The following is a 17,421-nucleotide window of genomic DNA, read 5'->3' as shown; positions in this document are numbered from 1 at the left end:
GACTTTGCTCAAGGCCCCCTCTCCTCTATCCTCAGCTTCTAGGCTCCATGGACCCTTGTCAAGGATGTCTATGACACTCCCAATTCCTTGAAATACATCCCCCCACCCTCCTTTTGCTGCAGCAATAGAGAACTCTGCTTGGCTGTCTTCTCTGGTTGGGGGAGAATACCAAGCTTGGTATTGCTCTCTTGACTTCCCACCCTTATTATGAGATTGTTTTAAGGGTTTTGGGGTGAATGTTTCCATAGGTCTAAAATGCAGGCAACCTATTTGTGTCAGGGCAGCAGCTCTGACAGGCACTGTATGGCCAGGAGTCAACTCCTTGTAAGTGACATGTAAGCAATAAAGCCACTACGACTGCTTTAGAGAACCCTGCCCATCAAAACACACACATATACGTGAATTTGTTAATGAGCACATGTCTCATGGAATCTGGCACTCAGTGCTGGCTCAGTGGAACCTAAAACCCTAAATATCCCTCTCATGATTAATGCTGTATAGGCCCAGGGAAACACGGATTCTCATCTCTTCACTGTGTCCTGAAAAAAAACAAAAAGTTACAGTATCTAATGCCACAAAGGACTGTGACACTGCTAATCTTTGAGACAAACACTGTTTAGAAGTCTAGAAGTGCTTAATGAATATGTTGGTCAACTTGTCAAATCCTTCAATACAGATAGCACAAATGTAATTTTTGCACTACAAAGTATAGTGTACCAAGAGTGAGAAGCATTTTGTTTCTTCTTTTGGTTCCAATTTGTGGGTCCAGACCTACTCAGGAATTCACATGGTATTTGCAATAGTTACATATGGCAGCTAAGGACATTCTTGCAATATAAACAATTCACATTACTCTTAAATTTTTGTGTATGAATGTTGGAAATATTGTACGGGTTTAGATAATTTTGTAAGGGATGAGAAAAAGCACATTAAGAAATAGCAATTTATATGATGAAAAATTATTTTGTAATACTTTTATGGTAAGTGATCATATTGATTGCATTACAATGTTCAACATTAAAATTCATATTTTTTTCTAAATCCTACTTTAAACATATCACTTTAAAATTTTAAAAATAATTTCAGTTGTAAATGTCTCAGTAGAATAAACTGTCTCCCAAAATTAATAAACTACATTCTAAGAACTACATGACTCAAGAAAGGTGGTCTAACTTGATACTAAGAACACAGTGGTGATTGTAACAAAATTATTTCATTAAAATACGTCAAAAATAAATGTTAGGGAAAAACATAAGATGATTTATGAATGTCTTCATATTACTCATACTGACGTCACCAGCCCAATTATCAGAACATTCAGACATTTCCAATAGTGATTAAATTCAGTTGTCTTTGATATTTTGCTGACATTTGGTCATATAAAACATACAAACATTTTTCTATTTTACAGACATGAAGGTATTATTCTCACTTTAACAGTTTGTTAGCTGGATTTACAACTTTTAAATGTTTAGACATGTGGTTTGTGGGCCTCCACCTGTCCTCTTGCCCCACGGTGCAAATGTTAGGGGAGGGCTGGGAGTGGGTGAGCACCCAGATTCAGCTCTCCCGTCCAGCGGCCCAGCGCTGGGCTACGGCAGCTGTACTGCAGGTGCCCGGAGGCCCCGCCCCCACGGTCCACCGCCTCGGGGATTGGCTACCCCGGCACTAGTGGCAGGGATGAAGTTGGGGGTCATGGGCCCTGGGGGCGCCGGGTTTCTGGCACTAGTGCCAGAAGCGCGGCGGGCCCGAGCGGCCAGCCGATCCCCAGTCCCGCGTTCTCGTTGCGGCCCTGGGGGAGTTTGTCTCCTCTCAAAACCGGCTTTCCTTCCCTCCCGGCTCCACCGCTTGGGGGGTTTCCCGAGTGCGGCCCTTTGGGGTGGGCCAAGGGTACCGGCCTCCCCTGTGTCCACCCAGCCACGGCGCACGGGTACCGGACGGCCGGGCCAGGGACGCGGTGTGGAGGGGCTGCAGGAAGCGGGGGCGGCGGCCCCTACGGGACCGGCTGGGCAGGGTGAAAGATACCCGGAAACGGATTTCGCTTCAGTGCAAGCGCGAGTCGGGTGTCTCGGAGCGAGCAGGAGGAGCGGGCGGGTGCGCGGCTGCTGAGTAATTCCCCGCGGCGGCGCGGGGGTGGCGGGGCCTTGGCGCCCACATCCTCCGACGCGCTGCACCCGGGCCGCGGCTCCTCCCCCACCCCTCCCGCGCTCCCCGCGCTCGGCTCGGGGCAGGTAGAGCCAGGAATCCCGGCCCCTGGCGCGCCGGCCGCAGCAGCTGACCCGCGACCCTCGCCCCAGACCCGCGCAGTCCCTTGCGCGCCCATGGCCGGCTCGGAGCAGCAGCGGCCGCGGCGGCGGGACGACGGAGATTCGGCCGTGGCAGCGGCGCCCCTGCAGGACGCGGAGCTAGCCCTGGCCGGCATCAACATGCTGCTCAACAACGGCTTTAGGGAGTCAGACCAGCTTTTCAAACAATACAGGTGACCGACGCGCCCTTGCGCCCCCGCCCCAGCCGCGCACACCGCGTGGCCTTTTCACGCGCTTCAACCTGAGTCTGGCGCCCAGAAGCCGCTTCCCCTCCCTTCGGTCCTTCACTAATGCTCGGTCTTGTCCCCGGTACCCAGGTCGCCTCCCCGGCCTGATCTGTCAGCCGAAGCTTCTGCGCCCTGGCCAGATCGCCCCTTTCCACCCGCACCCCTGCTCCGCTGTCTTTCCCTCCCGGATTCCCGCTGTTCGCCCTCCCGCGCGCAAACAGTCTCTCTCACTTTCTCCCCGGCCTCGCCCTCCTTGACGTGTGCCCAGTGTTGGTCTGGTTCCCTTTCTTCGCCCGCCCTCCCGCCGCCGGCTGCCGGCTGTCCGGGAGCCGGTTTGCTTTGGACCGGATGCAATTTGCCGGCGTGGCCAACCTCGGACTTGCGGTGTTGCGACTTCTGCTCGGGAAGGCTTTTCTCCTTTGGCCTGGCAGCCTTTGTGACTGCCCGGGGCACACACGCTGCACTGTGTCTGCATCTCGCGCCTCACATTACTTTGCATCTCTGTGCATTCCAAACGCTTTTATTGTTAGACAACAAATACACATAATCGCTGTACAGTGCAGGAATGGGGGGGGGGAGAAAAATCTTACCTCAGTTCGCTCATCTCTCTTTGCCTGTCTTCTAAAAAACAGTCTTCAAAATGAGTACTAAGCGAGCATATTTATTATGGATTTCTCTAACTTAGAGGAAAGAAGAAGAAAATGGAGGAATTTGTGTGTTTTAGTATAAAAACGGAAGGAAAAGTAGCTATGTTCAGTTAATTAGTTTTTGTCCTTAAAAAAAGTGTAAGAACTGAAACTCGGTAGCTTTCTTTTGGGTGTAGGAGGAACCTTCCTGGACCTGAGGACCATAGTATCTGCAAGTCTGTGTTTTGCACTTTGAGTGTTGACAGCCCTGAAGGATGTTGATTAGCAGCTTTCCTGGAGATGTTTAAGGGCCTTATGCTTCCTACTTTTTTAGATCCCATAAAACCAAACCAAACCCACTGCCATCCAGTTGATTCCAACTCACAGCAACCCTGTAAGACAGAGTAGAACTGCCCCATAGGGTTTCCAAGGCTGTCAATCTTTCTGGTAGCAGATTGCCCCATCTTTCTGCTGTCCAGCTGCTGGTTGACCTTTTTGCATTAATCATTCCACTCCCACAGCTCCTTTTTAGATCCCATAGTTTGGTTAAAATGAGAGGGGAAATGTTCATTTGTGATTGAGAGCCACGTTTGGAGGAAAAGAGACAAGAGAGATGGGGTTAGAACCTAAAAGATTGCTGGTTTCATCTCTCTAGTAGAGTTCCCACATCCTGGATGGCAAAGCAGTTACCACATGACTACAAACTTTTCACTAAAAACATTTTACTTTTAAATCAGCTTTTTTTTTTTTTTTCCTGTCAGAAAATGAAAACTTCCTTTGGTAAAACTTGTCTTTAGAATTTACAAGTCTTTTTCAAGCCAGAGTTGCATCAATGGCATTTGGCAGAGGATAGATTTAAAACACTTTCTTGTCCTACAGTCTCTGTTACCTAGTTTTTAGCCCTCTGCAAATGTATTTCACACACATACACACCCTGTCTGGATGTGTCACATACTGTGCTGTCACTTTTTAAGACTACCAGTTTGTGTTGTGTGGGAGCAGGGTGGAGATACTCTTAGGGGTGGATTACTCTTTAGTTGCTGATCAAGGTACAATACTTGCATTTTTCAGTACTTTGAAATGTTCCCTTACTTCTTTCAGTGACCTTTTCTTCCCCATTCTATACTGCTGTAATACACTTAAATCTACCTTGTGAATGCCTTTACATTGAAAGCATGAAATAACAGTATTTTTGCCTTAACTAGACAATTTTATGCACTATTAATTTTGTTGTTAGTTGCCATCAGGTTGTCGCTGATTCATGACAACCTCGTGAATAACAGGAAAAAAAAGCATTGCTCAGTCCTGCACCGTCTTCAAGATTGTTGGTATATTTGAATCCATTGCTGTAGCTCTTGTGTCAGCCTGTGTCGATGAGGGTTGACTAATTTTCGCCAACCCTCTACTTTACCAAACATTCCAAACATGATGCCCTTTTCTAGCGATTAGCCTTGCTGGTGATCTGTCCAAAGTAAGCGAGTTGAAATTGTGTCATCCTCACTTCTAAGGAACATCCTAGTTGTATTTCTTGTAAGACTCATTTGTTTGTTCCATTGGCAGTCTTCAGTATGCTCAGTATTCTTCACCAATACCACAGTTCAGATGCATTAATTCTCCTGTCTTCCTTTTCTATTATCTAACTTTCTTATGTGTGTGAGGCTACTGAAAAGATCATGGCTTGGGACAGATGCACTTTAGCATCAAAGTGACATCTTCCCTTTTTCAAATTTTAGAAGGTCTTTTGGAGATTTGCCCAGTTCGGTGTGTCATTTGATCTCTTGGCTGCTGCCTCCATGGGCATTGATTGTTGACCCAAGTAGAGTGAAATCTCGACAACTTGAATGTCTTTTCCAGTTATCAGGATGTTGCATATTGGTCGGGTTGTGAGGATTTTTGTTTTCTGCACTGTTACTAGAGGCAGATTATGAGTGATAAGAAAGTTCTGTTTCATAGCATCAGCTACACCTTGGAAGGTGTTTGTCCATGGGTGAGTGTGTTGGGGGAAGAGTAGTATGTCCAGGAAGGATTTCTGTAGTATAGATAAGAGCTAGCTGCTTGTATTTTTTTAATCATCTTTATTTTTTTACAGCAGTTTCATGTTTATAGAAAAATGGCACAGAGTACAAAGTTCCCAAATACCCTCTCTCCCCCATTACACACACAGTTTCTCCTAGTATTAACATCTTGCCTTCCAGGGGTACCTTTTGTAACAACAGAATCAGTACTGATGTATTATTATTAACTTGTGGGTTTGTAATATTATAATGTAACATTGTTTACAATAGGAAACACTTTGGTTGTACAGTTTTGTGGGTTTTCACAAATGCATAATGTTGTTTGTCCACCATTGCAGTATCATACAGGATAGTTTCACTGCCTTTAAAATCCCCTGTGTTCCATCTGGTCGTCCATCTCTGTCTTCTGCTGAACCCCTGGCAACCAGTGATCTTTTCACTGTCTCTGTAGCTTTGCCTTTTTCAGAATGTTGCTATTGGAATTACACATTATATAGCTTTTCAAGAATGGCTTCTTTCACTGGGCTATATATATTTAAGTTTCCTCTGTGTCTTTTGGTGTCTGATAGGTAATTTCTCTTTATGGTCGAATAAGACTGCATTGTATGGATGTGCCACAGTTCATTCATTCATCATTTGAAAGACATCTAGTTTGTTTCCAATTTTTTGCAATTATGAATAAAGCTGCCAGTTCTACTCTGTCCTATGGGGTTGTTATGAGTCGGAATTGACTCAGTGGCAGTGGGTTTGTGTATATGTGTGTGAGTGTATATAAATTTGAACTCTTTTGGATGTCTTGGAGTATAACTGCTAAATTGTATGATAAGCCTATGTTTGGCTTTGTAAGAAAGTGCTAGACTGTCTCCAAAGTGACTGTACCATTTTGCATCCCCATCAACAATGAATGAGATTTCCTGTTGTTCCATATCTTTACTAGCATGTTGTCAGTGCTTTGGATTTTAGCCATCCTAATTAGCAAAGGGGTCCTGGTAGCTCAGTGGTTAAGTGCTTGATTGCTAACCTAAAGGTTGGCAGTTCTAACCCACCACCCACTATGTGCGAGAAAGATGTAGCAGTCTGCTTCTGTAAAAATTTATAGCCTTGGAAACCCTGTGGGCAGTTCTACTCTGTCCTGTAGGGTCACTATGAGTTGGAATCGACTTGCAGGTACACAGCAACTACAATAAGTGTGTAGCAGCAGCTCGTTGTTGAAATTTACAGTTCCCTAAAGACAAAGATGTTGAGCTTCTTTTCATAAGCTCCTTGACCATTTGTATATATATCTCCTGTGGTAAGATACCTGTTCACATCTTTTGTCCATTTTGTGATTGGATTCTTTGTTAGACTGTCTCCAAAGTGACTGTACCATTTTGCTTTATTGTTGGTTTTGCATAGTTTGGATACAAGTCCTTTATCAAATATGTGTTTCACAAGTATTTCCTTCCTGTCTGTGCCTTATCATCTTTTCATTGTCTTCACAGCCTCTTTAGAAGAGCAGAAATTTTTAATTTTAATGAAATTCACCTTATCAATTTTTCCTTTCACGGATTGTGCTTTTGGTGTTGTTTGTAAAAACCCGTTGCCAAAACCAAGGTTATCTAGGTTTTCTCCTGTTATCTTCTGGGTGTTTTATAGAAATGAATGAATGAATGAATGAATGAATCAATCAATCAACAAACAAACAAACAAACTCACTGCCATCAAATCAATTCTGACTCACAGTGACCCCCATTGGGATTTCAAGGTGGTTAATCCTTATGGAAATAGATTGCCCCATCTTCCTTCCACAGAGCTGCTGGTGGGTTTGAACTGGCAACCTTCTGGTTAGCAGTCAAATGCCTTAGGCACTACACCACCAGAGCTCCTTTTTATAGTTTACTTTTGTGAAAAGTATCTTGATACCCACCCCTCTGCTTATTTTTTTCCCCCCAATGTGTATATCTGCTTATATTTTGAAGTGGAAATTGAAGAGAAAGAAGTGGAAAAGATATTGAAGTACTTGTTCTTTGCCAAGTACTCTCCTAGGAACATTCCCTTATATTCTCATTATTCTAATTATGCAACAAGAGTAAGATGTAGTTCATCATGACACTTTAATAATGAAGGACCTGAGACCCACAGTTTAGCATGAGCCATGATACAAGCACCATTTTGCCCCTCTTACTGGTTTATTGTATTTTGTAATTTGTTTTTCAGTCTCATCTTTCAGCAACTTCAAAATGCTTTTTCAGTGGGGTGAGAGTGAGGAAGACAGAGCTGGACTGTAATAATAGTATCCTTCCTGTTAGATTTCCCTTGTTCCCTTTGATTTGTTTGTTATATGGAAAGTTACCTTCTTCCCACTACCCATGCTCTGGCCTGTGGTTTTGGAAAGCACTGCAGCATAGTGGTGTGGGACTTAGCAACCATGGTTTCAGTCCTAGTTTTGCCACTTTTCTAGCTGCTGACTTTAGTTTCTCAAAATTGGAGTAGCAATAATAGTACCTAACCTCATAGAGTGATTATTAGAGGTAAACAAAATAACTCATGTCGCCTGTCACAGTATAGATGGTGGTGGTCACTGTCAAGTCAATTCCAGTTCACTGCAACCCTATAGCAAGAATGTAAACATTCCAGAATCTTATTGTTACAGTTTAACAATATAAACATAATCTATATTTAGAGTAACAATAACATTCTTAATAAAGCAAGAAAGTCATATTTTGATGTCATACTAGGATAATAACAGTTTCATCATTAGCTCCCTGTGAGAAATGATTGCTTCATTGAGACAGATTATCATGAAGGGCATTCTGAATTAGTGCATAGTCTAATTGTGTAATTCAGTTATTGGACATATGTTGTTGTTGTTGGCTGCCGTCAAGTTGGCCCCTGATGCATAGCCACCCCATGTTACAGAGTAGAACTGCTCCATAGGGTTTTCATGGGTATAATCTTTCAGGGGTATAATCTTTATGGAAGCAGTTTACCAGGCCTGTCTTTCATGAAGCTGCTGGGGCGGTGGGGTTTGAACCACCAACTTTTAGGTTATTAGCCTATCACAAACCACTTGTACCACCCAGGCTCTTATACATCCAAGAATTAGAAGTACATGTGTATATGCATGAATAGAAGTCATCTTTTCAAATATAAGACACTCTATGTTGGATTTTAAAACATAACTTTCACTTCTGTTGTAGCTCTAGGAGTGAGGTAGTAACAGGTTGCCTTAGTGGTGGTTCTAACCCACCATTCCTGTCCTTTAAGGTAATTTCTTGTGGTTGGGACAGATTGTGCTGCTTCAGAGTCTTTCTGCTTTGTGTTCGAAGACACTCCTTTGTAAGGTCATGATGCTGACTACATGAAATCAAATTCCTGATGATCTTGTCAGGGCTCAGTGCTCTAACCAGCAGAACTCACCCCCGCCCCCAGCCATGCACACTCACATGCACAGACTTAAGTGATGCTCATGTGTGTGACACACACTCAGACCTTTAGGTCCTCAGGCACATGGTAAGACAGACCATGGGTTATATGTACAGATAGGCACTAGATTTTAGGTGTTGCAGTAGAGATAAGATTGAGAGTATTAGGCTGTGGGCACGCCCATGGTGTGTGGTAGTCTATGTGAATGGGAGCTCTGGTAGCATAGTGCCTAAGGCACTTGACTGCTAACCAGAAGGCTGGCGGTTCAAACCCACCAGCCACTGCTTGGAAGGAAGATGGGGCAATCTACTTCTGTAGTGATACTGCCTTGGAAACCCAAGGAGGGGTCGCTATGAGTCGGGTCCAACTCGACGGCACATAACAACAACAACAACAACATGTGAACAGAGAGAAGCAACATTTAACCCAGCGTGGAGGAAAAGATGGCCGAGCTAAGGATGGGGTAGAATTTGTGGAAGAATGAGAAGGGTTGGAGTGGCAGGGGTGGGAGGAGGAGAATATGGTAGTGGTGAGGTAGAGATGGAAGTTCAGGAGAAGAAATAGTGACAGACCTGCATGGAGACATGTGATGGCATTCGGAGAAGGGGGTGAAAACTTGAAAGCTGATCAGTGTTATTAGGCTGTTGTGTTTGAGGGATTATTCCACAACTTTTATGTTCTTCACAGATCCACTGGCTGGTGCATGTTTCCTGTGAGTGCTAACGTCAGGGTTACTTCACTGCTAGGTGTCCAGTCAGTGCACTTTTTGCAATAGACATTGTTCTTCACAGGATGACCATCACATTGTAATTAACTCTTGGTTCCTAAGGGCCTCATTGCTCTAATGTTACCATAGTTTTCCCTTTGTAGCTACCTGAATTTGAAGTATTTGTTATTTAGTCAGTAGGCTGGCAGGAGAAGAAACACAATTGAATTATAAGGAAGGCGAGAGACACTGGGAGCTCTGGTCAACCTGAGCTTACAGTCAAAATCAACTCCATGGCAACTGGTAAATCTTATTCCACAGGGCTAAGGTTTAGCCTTCCTTCTCCTCTTTGAGGCCACCATCTCCTGCCTTAACTCCTGGTGTTCCTTCTGATCTTAAAACCTCTGCCATTCTTAGCCCTGTCAATAAGACCACTTATTATATAATAATAATTATATTCTGATATAAGTATTATTAAAGGGTCATATTTAGTTATTGTCCAGTAAAATAAAAAGCACATAGTGACGATTGTTATGAATGTTCATTGATAATAAATATGCATGAATAAATAAGGATTTGACATAAATTAGTAGGTAGTTGGTAAGATGAGGAGCTTTGCTGGCACTGTGGTTAAAGGATTGGCCTGCTAACCAAAACATTGGCAGTTCAAACCCACCAGCTGCTCTGTGGGAGAACAATGAGGCAGACTGCTTCCTTAAGGATTACAGCCTTGGAAACCCTATGGGGCAGTTCTGTTCTGCCCTATAGGGTTGCTGTGAGTTGGAATTAGCTCGATGGCAATGGGTTTGGTTTTGGATTGGTATGATGAATTATGATTTTTCTTTTCCTTTTTACTTAAATTGTAAAGATGGCAAAATTTATTGAAAATAAAAAGTGATAAAAAGTCATGGTGAGTATTGTGTGTGTGTGCATGTGTGTGTAATGAATATATGGACCTAGATTGCTTAACACAGTTTATGGAACCTGCGAACAAACCACATGGCATATGGCCTCATCCTGTAAACTTGTTCAATAGGAAACCACTATTACAATAGTAATAATTCATTAATCTAGAGATTGACAAACTATGACCTGTGGGCCAAATCTGGTCTGCTGTCTGGTTTTTTAAATAAAGTTTTACTGGAACACAGCCACACTTTTGGTCACATTGTCTATGGCTGCTTTTGCACTACAATAGCAGAATTGCATAGTTGTGACAGAGACCATTTGGCCTACAAAGCCTAAAAGTTTGCCAGGAAAAGTTTAACAGAAAAAAACACTATAGACCTTCCTGGAAAAGAAAACAAAAGGCAAGTGTAAAAGACCCGAATTAGTAGGTGTCTGAGTGCCTGTTCTATGCCCAAAACAAGGACCAGACACCTTGGCAAATAGGAAGGGCTTGCATGCTGCCTGTTTTCTTTTGGGGGGGTAATTTGAGTGTCCACCAGGAGCTCTGGTGGTGTAGTGCCTAAGGCATTTGACTGCTAGCCAGGAGGCTGGCGGTTCAAACACACCAGCCACTCCTAGGAAGGAAGACTGGGCAATCTACTTCTGTAGAAATACTGCCTTGGAAAACCCAAGGAGGGGTCACTGTGGATGGGAACCGTCTCAACAGCAGTGAATTTGGTTTGGTTTTTTGGTAGGTGTTCACCAGCAGTAGTGTGTCTGTCTTGCTGTGGGAGTCGACAGAAGAGTCCATAGATGCAGACATGTAAGAAAAGAAGAAGCAATGAAAACCAGAAATCGTTGAGGGGAACTGATGGGAAGAGCTGACAGGAAGCTCATCTGTTGAGTTTTTCCAGCCTCCTCAGTTCTGTGGTGTGTTTCTTACAAGGTTCATCATTTTTCCCTCAACTATTATACTGCCTGAAAAGTTTGCGAATTACGATTCATTTGTCTTAACAGGGATTCTTTAAAAAACAAACAAACAAACAAAAAAAAAACCAGCTACTTGTGAGAATAATGAGAGCATTTCTAGAAAGTTATCAGGAAAAAATGGATACTGTGATTTGCATATGTGTATACATGTGTATAAAGGAGCTCTAGTGGCATGGTGCCTAAGGCTTTTGACTGCTAACCAGAAGGTTGGCAGTTCAAACCTTCCAGCCATTCCACAGAAGGAAGATGGGGCAATCTACTTCTGTAAATATTCACTGCCTCAGAAACCCAAAGGGGGTCGCTATGAGTCAGAATTGACTCGATGGCATTGAGTTTGGTTTTAGTTTGGTATATGTGTATAAACACACAAATTAAAGATGTGAGCCCTTAGAAGAATCTGTGTTCTGAGTCACACATACTTTATCAACAGGTACTTCAATGACATTACTCTTTTTCCCTAACTCTGTCAGTCAGAGCTATACTGAGTGAAATGAAGTTTTGATGAGGATAAAAAAAAAGTGGGAGAAAGAAGTAAGATTGAAGCATAAATACTTTTCACTGTAGTTACAGGAAACTACTTGTAGTTCCCTAAATTCATGATATTTCAGGGGTCTTTATATTTTGCAGGGGCCCTGGTGGCACAGTGCATAAAGCACCCAGTTGTGAACCAAGAGATCTGCAATTCAAACCCACCAGCCACTCTGTGGGAGGAAGATGTGGCAGTCTGCTTCTGTAAGGTTTACAGCCTTGGAACCCCTATGGGGTAGTGCTATTCCGTCCTATAGGGTCACTGTGAGTCTAAATCAGCTTGACAGCAGTGGATGTGGGGTAGATTATACCTTTTTTGCAACCTGTTTTAGCACCTAATACAGCATTTTTTTTTTCCACCCAGTCTCCCTTGTCAAGACAAACCTCCTACTTACCAAGCAATAGCAGTGGGGCTTTGAAGAGACTATGTTGAGGACTAAAGAGAAAGAGACAGGATAAAAATGTACAGAAAAGAGGATGTCTGTATAGCAAAGATATATTTTTCTGTTATTTCCAAACTTTGCCTAGTGAAGGGTTTGGAGTTGGGTGGGGAGGAACTGGTGTCTGTCTTCTACCTGTTTTGCCACTTTCTCTCTTCCCAGCACCCTAAATTCCGTAGTGTGGTATTCATACTGCCATGTAGGTTCCAAGTGGGATAGAGTAGGCCTTTGTGGCTTAACTGAGGATCCAGTCACCATTTGAAGCGTTTTAATGGGGAAAATATACTGCAGTTCCTGAAAAGTAACTTTGAATATATATTTCACATGAAATTATTCATAATTTTGCTGTATAAGAGGAGAACGTCTTGGCTTCTTGAAATTTGATTTGAAGATGGATATAAGGGATTTAGGATCTCTGATGGAGTAGTGCCTAAGGCATTTGACTGCTAATCAGAAGGCTGGAGGTTCAAACCCACCAGGCACTCCTTGGAAGGAAAGTTGGGCAGTCTACCTCTGTAGTGATATTGCCTTGGAAATCCAAGGAGGGGACACTGTGAGTCAGGTCAGACTCGACGGCAGTAGATTTATTTTTATAAGGGATTTAATCCTTGTGTCATGATAGTTGATGTTTTGACATTGGAGCCCTTTTCCCCAGCTAAGTTTGCTTTCTCCATCTCTTGCTCAAGAACTTCAGAGCATAAGAAATATATCTACAATAGGTAGTTACTCCCAGTTTTTCAGTAATACTGTCAGTTATTACAGAGACAGCCCTAGAGAGTGAGCAAGTGCATCTCTTTGAAAGCAGGTACAGTTTATGTGTCTGCCATGTGCAGCGTACAAAGAGGAGAAGCGGGTTCTTCCTCTTATTTATTATCTTTCTTTGAATCTACCTCAAGAAGAGTCACTTGAACACTTAGTCTTGTCCAAATCTGTAATACCTGTGAAAGCACTGGTGTAGGGGACTATTATTTTTTTTAATGTATGCAAAAATAAATAGAGAATGGTAAAAACTGGTTGTGGTTTACTGTGTGCCAGACCATGGACCTGAAACTCCTTGTATTTCAACTCCCTTAATCTTTACCTTGGTGAGCAGTGGTGGTTCAACAGTGTCATTCTTGCCTGGTAATCTACTACCAAAAAATCAGCCAGTAAAAACCCTGTGGGTCATAATGGTCCAATCCAGTTGTGCATATGGTTGCCATGAGTCAGGGGCCAATTCAGTGGCAATTGAATCCTGACCACAACTCTAGGAGGAGGTGTTCTTCTTCATCTTGTGGCTGGTGGAGCTGAGGGGCAGTGAATGAAGTGAACTGCCTCAGGTCTCAGAGTAATAAATGTGAAAGCTGGATTTGAACCCAGACTGCCTGGCTCCAGAGTCTAAGTGCTTAGCTACTATGCTGTACAGCTCTCTCATGTAACTTTTATAATAAAAGATGCTTATCTCTGTGCTACTAAAGGCATCTCAGGGTGACTTCTTCCACCAATATGAAGACCACACTTTGACACACAGAATCTACTTGACAAACCACCAGGGTAGACTGTTTTCAGTGAACATGTCATGCCTTAGCTTTAGACCCCTTGTTGTTGTTGTTGTTATGTGCCATTGAGTTGGCCCCGACTCACAGCGACCCCTCCTTGGGTTGCCAAGGCAGTATCACTACAGAAGTAGATTGCCCAACCTTCCTTTCCAGGAGTGGCTGGTGGGTTTGAACCGCCAGCCTTCTGGTTAGCAGTCAAGTGCCTTAGGCACTATGCTACCAGAGCTCCTTTAGATCCCTTAAGGGTCTAAATCTTGTACAGTAAGTCTAAGCTTGGCATAAGATGTCTTTGTGACCTGCTCTTATCTGCTTCCCTGCCTTCTTCATGCCTCTCCCCTTTGCCTCTTCCTCTCTGTCCATGTTGGAATACTTTGGGGCATCTAGCTAGTTCAGAGCTGTGCTTCAAGGCACACCTCAGATTTCCATGAAGAGATTTCTTGACTGCTTTGTGCTTCTGTAGCATTCTGCCCTTTCATTTAACCAGCATTTGTGTTGCTTTGAAATTGTTTCTGTGTCTGCCTACTATTGGGGTATGAGAGGTCAGGGATAGTAGAGATGGTTGGCTATGCTTCTTCTCCAGGTGTTGTTAGAGCCATATGGGGTCCAAGATGTGGTACAGGTATCCCAGATCACCTTTATCTGCTGGTTGGATAGTGCAGCCAAGGAGCCAGTGCCCTTCAGCATCCCTTCGATACTGATGTTGAGGTGTGTCTCTTGACCTAATTTGAGGTGCCTCAGACAGGCCCCCAAATTGATGTTCTTCTCATAAGCACATAGTCGAATTCCTCTCTGGCAGCCCCCTGCCCTTTCCCTTTGTGCATCCCAGCTGCCAGATCTTAGTAGGGGATTATAGGGAGAAAAGTGTCCCTTGATGCTGCAGATGGTACCTTGGAAGAAAGGCCTAGTGACTGACTTCTGAGAAATAAACTGTTGAAAACCGTATGAGCACGGTTTTGCTTTGACACCCATAGGGTCACAATGAGTTGGAATTGATCTTTGGAGACAAGTTGGGAGCTGCTAAAGAGCATAAACTGGCCTGGACAGGTGCTCGCAGAGGGAGAGCCCAGGGCCCTAGGATGAACTGTCCTGAAGTGGCCCCAGTGTGACAGCTGGGCATTTGTCCCTCTGGGAATCATTACTTTTTCAGTGATTTGTTTTTGCCGCAGTATTGTGTTCACTGAAGAAAGAGACTTAGCCTAATTATCCAGGGCTTTCACATCTTTTCATCTGTCTGCTTACTCAGGCCTTTGGGCTGGTGGTGTAGCATATACTTCGGTCTTAGCTGCCTCCCTGGCATGAAAAGGCAGAACTTGAGGTCCCAGACTCCAAAAGCCCTATTCCGAGCTCTGGTGGCATAGTGCCTAAGGCATCTGACTGCTAACCAGAAGGCTGGCAGTTCAAACCCACCAGCCACTCTTTGGAAGGAAGACTGGGGAATCTACTTCTATAGAGTTACTGCCTTGAAACCGGAGGAGGGGTCTCTGTGAGTCAAAACAGACTTAAGGACAGTAAGTTTGGGTTTTGGTTTGGTTTCAGGAAGAACTTGGTGACTGGGAGGTGACACTTTCTACAACAGTGGTTCTCAACTCTCTCAGACCTGAAATCTTTTTTTTATAAGAGCTATATTGTCATTCCACTTTCATGATCCGAAAATTAAATTGGTAGATAATTTAACCACCCATACATACAATGTCAAAACAATCAATATAATGCCCAGAGTATTAGGAGAAGTAAAAAGAAATTCACAATTAAAAATAAAAAAACAAAACAAAACAAAAAAACAACTACATACACAATGTCAAAGCTCAGCACACCTTCATCAGGAAATAAAATGAAGTAGTTAGATGCTTGCACTCATATGTAATGAGTACATTTGAATTTGGGAGAAGATCACAAGCCATTGCTTAGAAGTAGTGAAACAAGAGAACAGAGGTACAGGTACCCTTTAAAATGAAAAAAATAACAGACCAGATATAACTATGTAATACAGTTAAGAGAAAGCAAGAAATAACCTTACTTGATGGAGCGATAACCTACAAGGCAAAATAGTCATTGTCTAGGTGGAGAAAAAGAGGGAAGGTGGTGTTTTTGCAAATGAGCAGGGCCTTGTTTGTCCAAAAAAGAAAGAAAAAGAAAAAACCCACAACAGCCAAAACCAAATCCACTGCCGTGGAGTTGATTCTGACTCATAGCAAACCTATAAGACAGAGTGCAGCTGCCCCATAGGGTTTCCAAGGCTATAAATCTTTACAGAAGCATACTGTCTCATCTTTCTCTTGCTGTGCAGCTGGTGGGTTTGAACGACTGGCCTTTTGGTTTGCAATCTAGTGCTTTAACTACTGTGCCACCAGAGCTCCTTTTGTTTGTCAGGGACGTGTCAAAATAATTCCCTGTGTTAGGATGTGGGATATTATATTTTAACTCTCTTCATGGGGGGGAGGGTGTGTGCTGACAATGCATCTTAGAAAGCAAATCTCCCATCTTTACCCAGTACTAGTAACCAGTTACTTTCCTATTGATCCGACTCATTGTGACCCCATGTGTGTCAGATAGAACTGTGCTCTGTAGAGTTTTCAGGGAGCTGCTGGGGGAACTCGAACTGCCAATCTTCAGGTTAGCAGCTTAGTGCATTGGCAGTTTGCGCCATCCAGTAGCTCCGCTATCTTTAAATTGCTCCACAAATCAAGGACTTTGGAGACCATAGCCTTTACTGGGTGTCCAGCATTAGAGGATGAATTGGAAAAAATAATTATAGGTAAGTTATAGGGATGCTGACCCCTGAAGATAGTGTCAGGGTACAATTGGAAAATAAAAATCAAGCCCCAAATAAAATATTTCAGTGTTTAATATTCAGTATGCTACAAACTGTAAGAAAAAATTAGATGGCTAAAATGAAATATTTAAAAATATATTAGTGAAATGCATTTGGCATCCGGTATTTCATGTACCTTCAATAACTTCTTTGCTTTGACTATATTAAACAGAGCTTTAAATATCCCTGTTAAATACGGGCAACTGATTGCTGCAGATGCAGACATCACAGTATAGCTGTGGTGTGTTAGCAACTCAGATGCCGCAAGCAGTGTTGCTGGTGGGGACAAGGTTTTCCAGGTTGTGAACAATTCTAGATAAAGATTTGAGCACCATAGTGCACAGTCTTCCCTTGCTTTACACAGTAGCTCTGGTGGCATAGTGCCTGAGGCATTTGACTGCTAACCAGAAGGCTGGTGGTTCAAACCCATGAACTACTCCTCGGAAGGAAGATTGGGCAATCTGCTTCCGTAGAGGTACTGCCTCAGAAACCCAGGAAGGGGTCACTATGAGTCGGATCTGACTTCACAGCTATGAGTTTGGGTTTTGTTTTGTTTTACCTTCCTGGAAAATACAGAGTATATTTAAACAGAGCAAGAAGTATTTTGTGTTTCTGTGTCAGTGGAGATAGAGTCTATAAACATATATAAACACATATAAATACCTTTTTGTCTACCTGAATGTTTAGGAGATGTTGATGAAAATTTATGTAGAACGCGGGACCATACACAGGACTGTCTGGCATCTGGCAAGATGTCTTGCATCCTTGGCCCCATACCATAAGTGTCAGTAGCACCCTCCAGTCATCGTGTGACCCCTTAATGACTACACAGACTTCCAAAAGGCCGCCAATGAGAAGCACTGAGCCTGGGGCTGCAAACTTCAGGAGTAGGTTGGTTTCTGCGGCTGAAATCCCCCACTGCTTGGAAAGCACAGGCTGG

At 43.3% G+C, this 17,421-nt stretch overlaps 1 protein-coding gene across 1 annotated transcript in view; it reads left to right on the top strand.

The window, feature by feature from the left end:
• Window positions 1-2,321: 2,321 nt before the first annotated feature.
• TTC39C (tetratricopeptide repeat domain 39C) overlaps window positions 2,322-17,421 on the top strand; it is a 138,785-nt gene continuing 123,685 nt past the window's right edge. The window contains exon 1 of the mRNA XM_007935578.2: window positions 2,322-2,479. Within this exon, the coding sequence (XP_007933769.1) occupies window positions 2,322-2,479 (158 nt within the window). The remainder of the gene's footprint in view (window positions 2,480-17,421) is intronic.

Source organism: Orycteropus afer, unplaced genomic scaffold, assembly GCF_000298275.1.
Source record: "Orycteropus afer afer isolate SDZICR_OR568_19922 unplaced genomic scaffold, OryAfe1.0 scaffold00030, whole genome shotgun sequence".
NCBI classification, from domain to species: domain Eukaryota; kingdom Metazoa; phylum Chordata; class Mammalia; order Tubulidentata; family Orycteropodidae; genus Orycteropus; species Orycteropus afer.
This window is presented reverse-complemented; position numbering and strand designations above follow the sequence as displayed.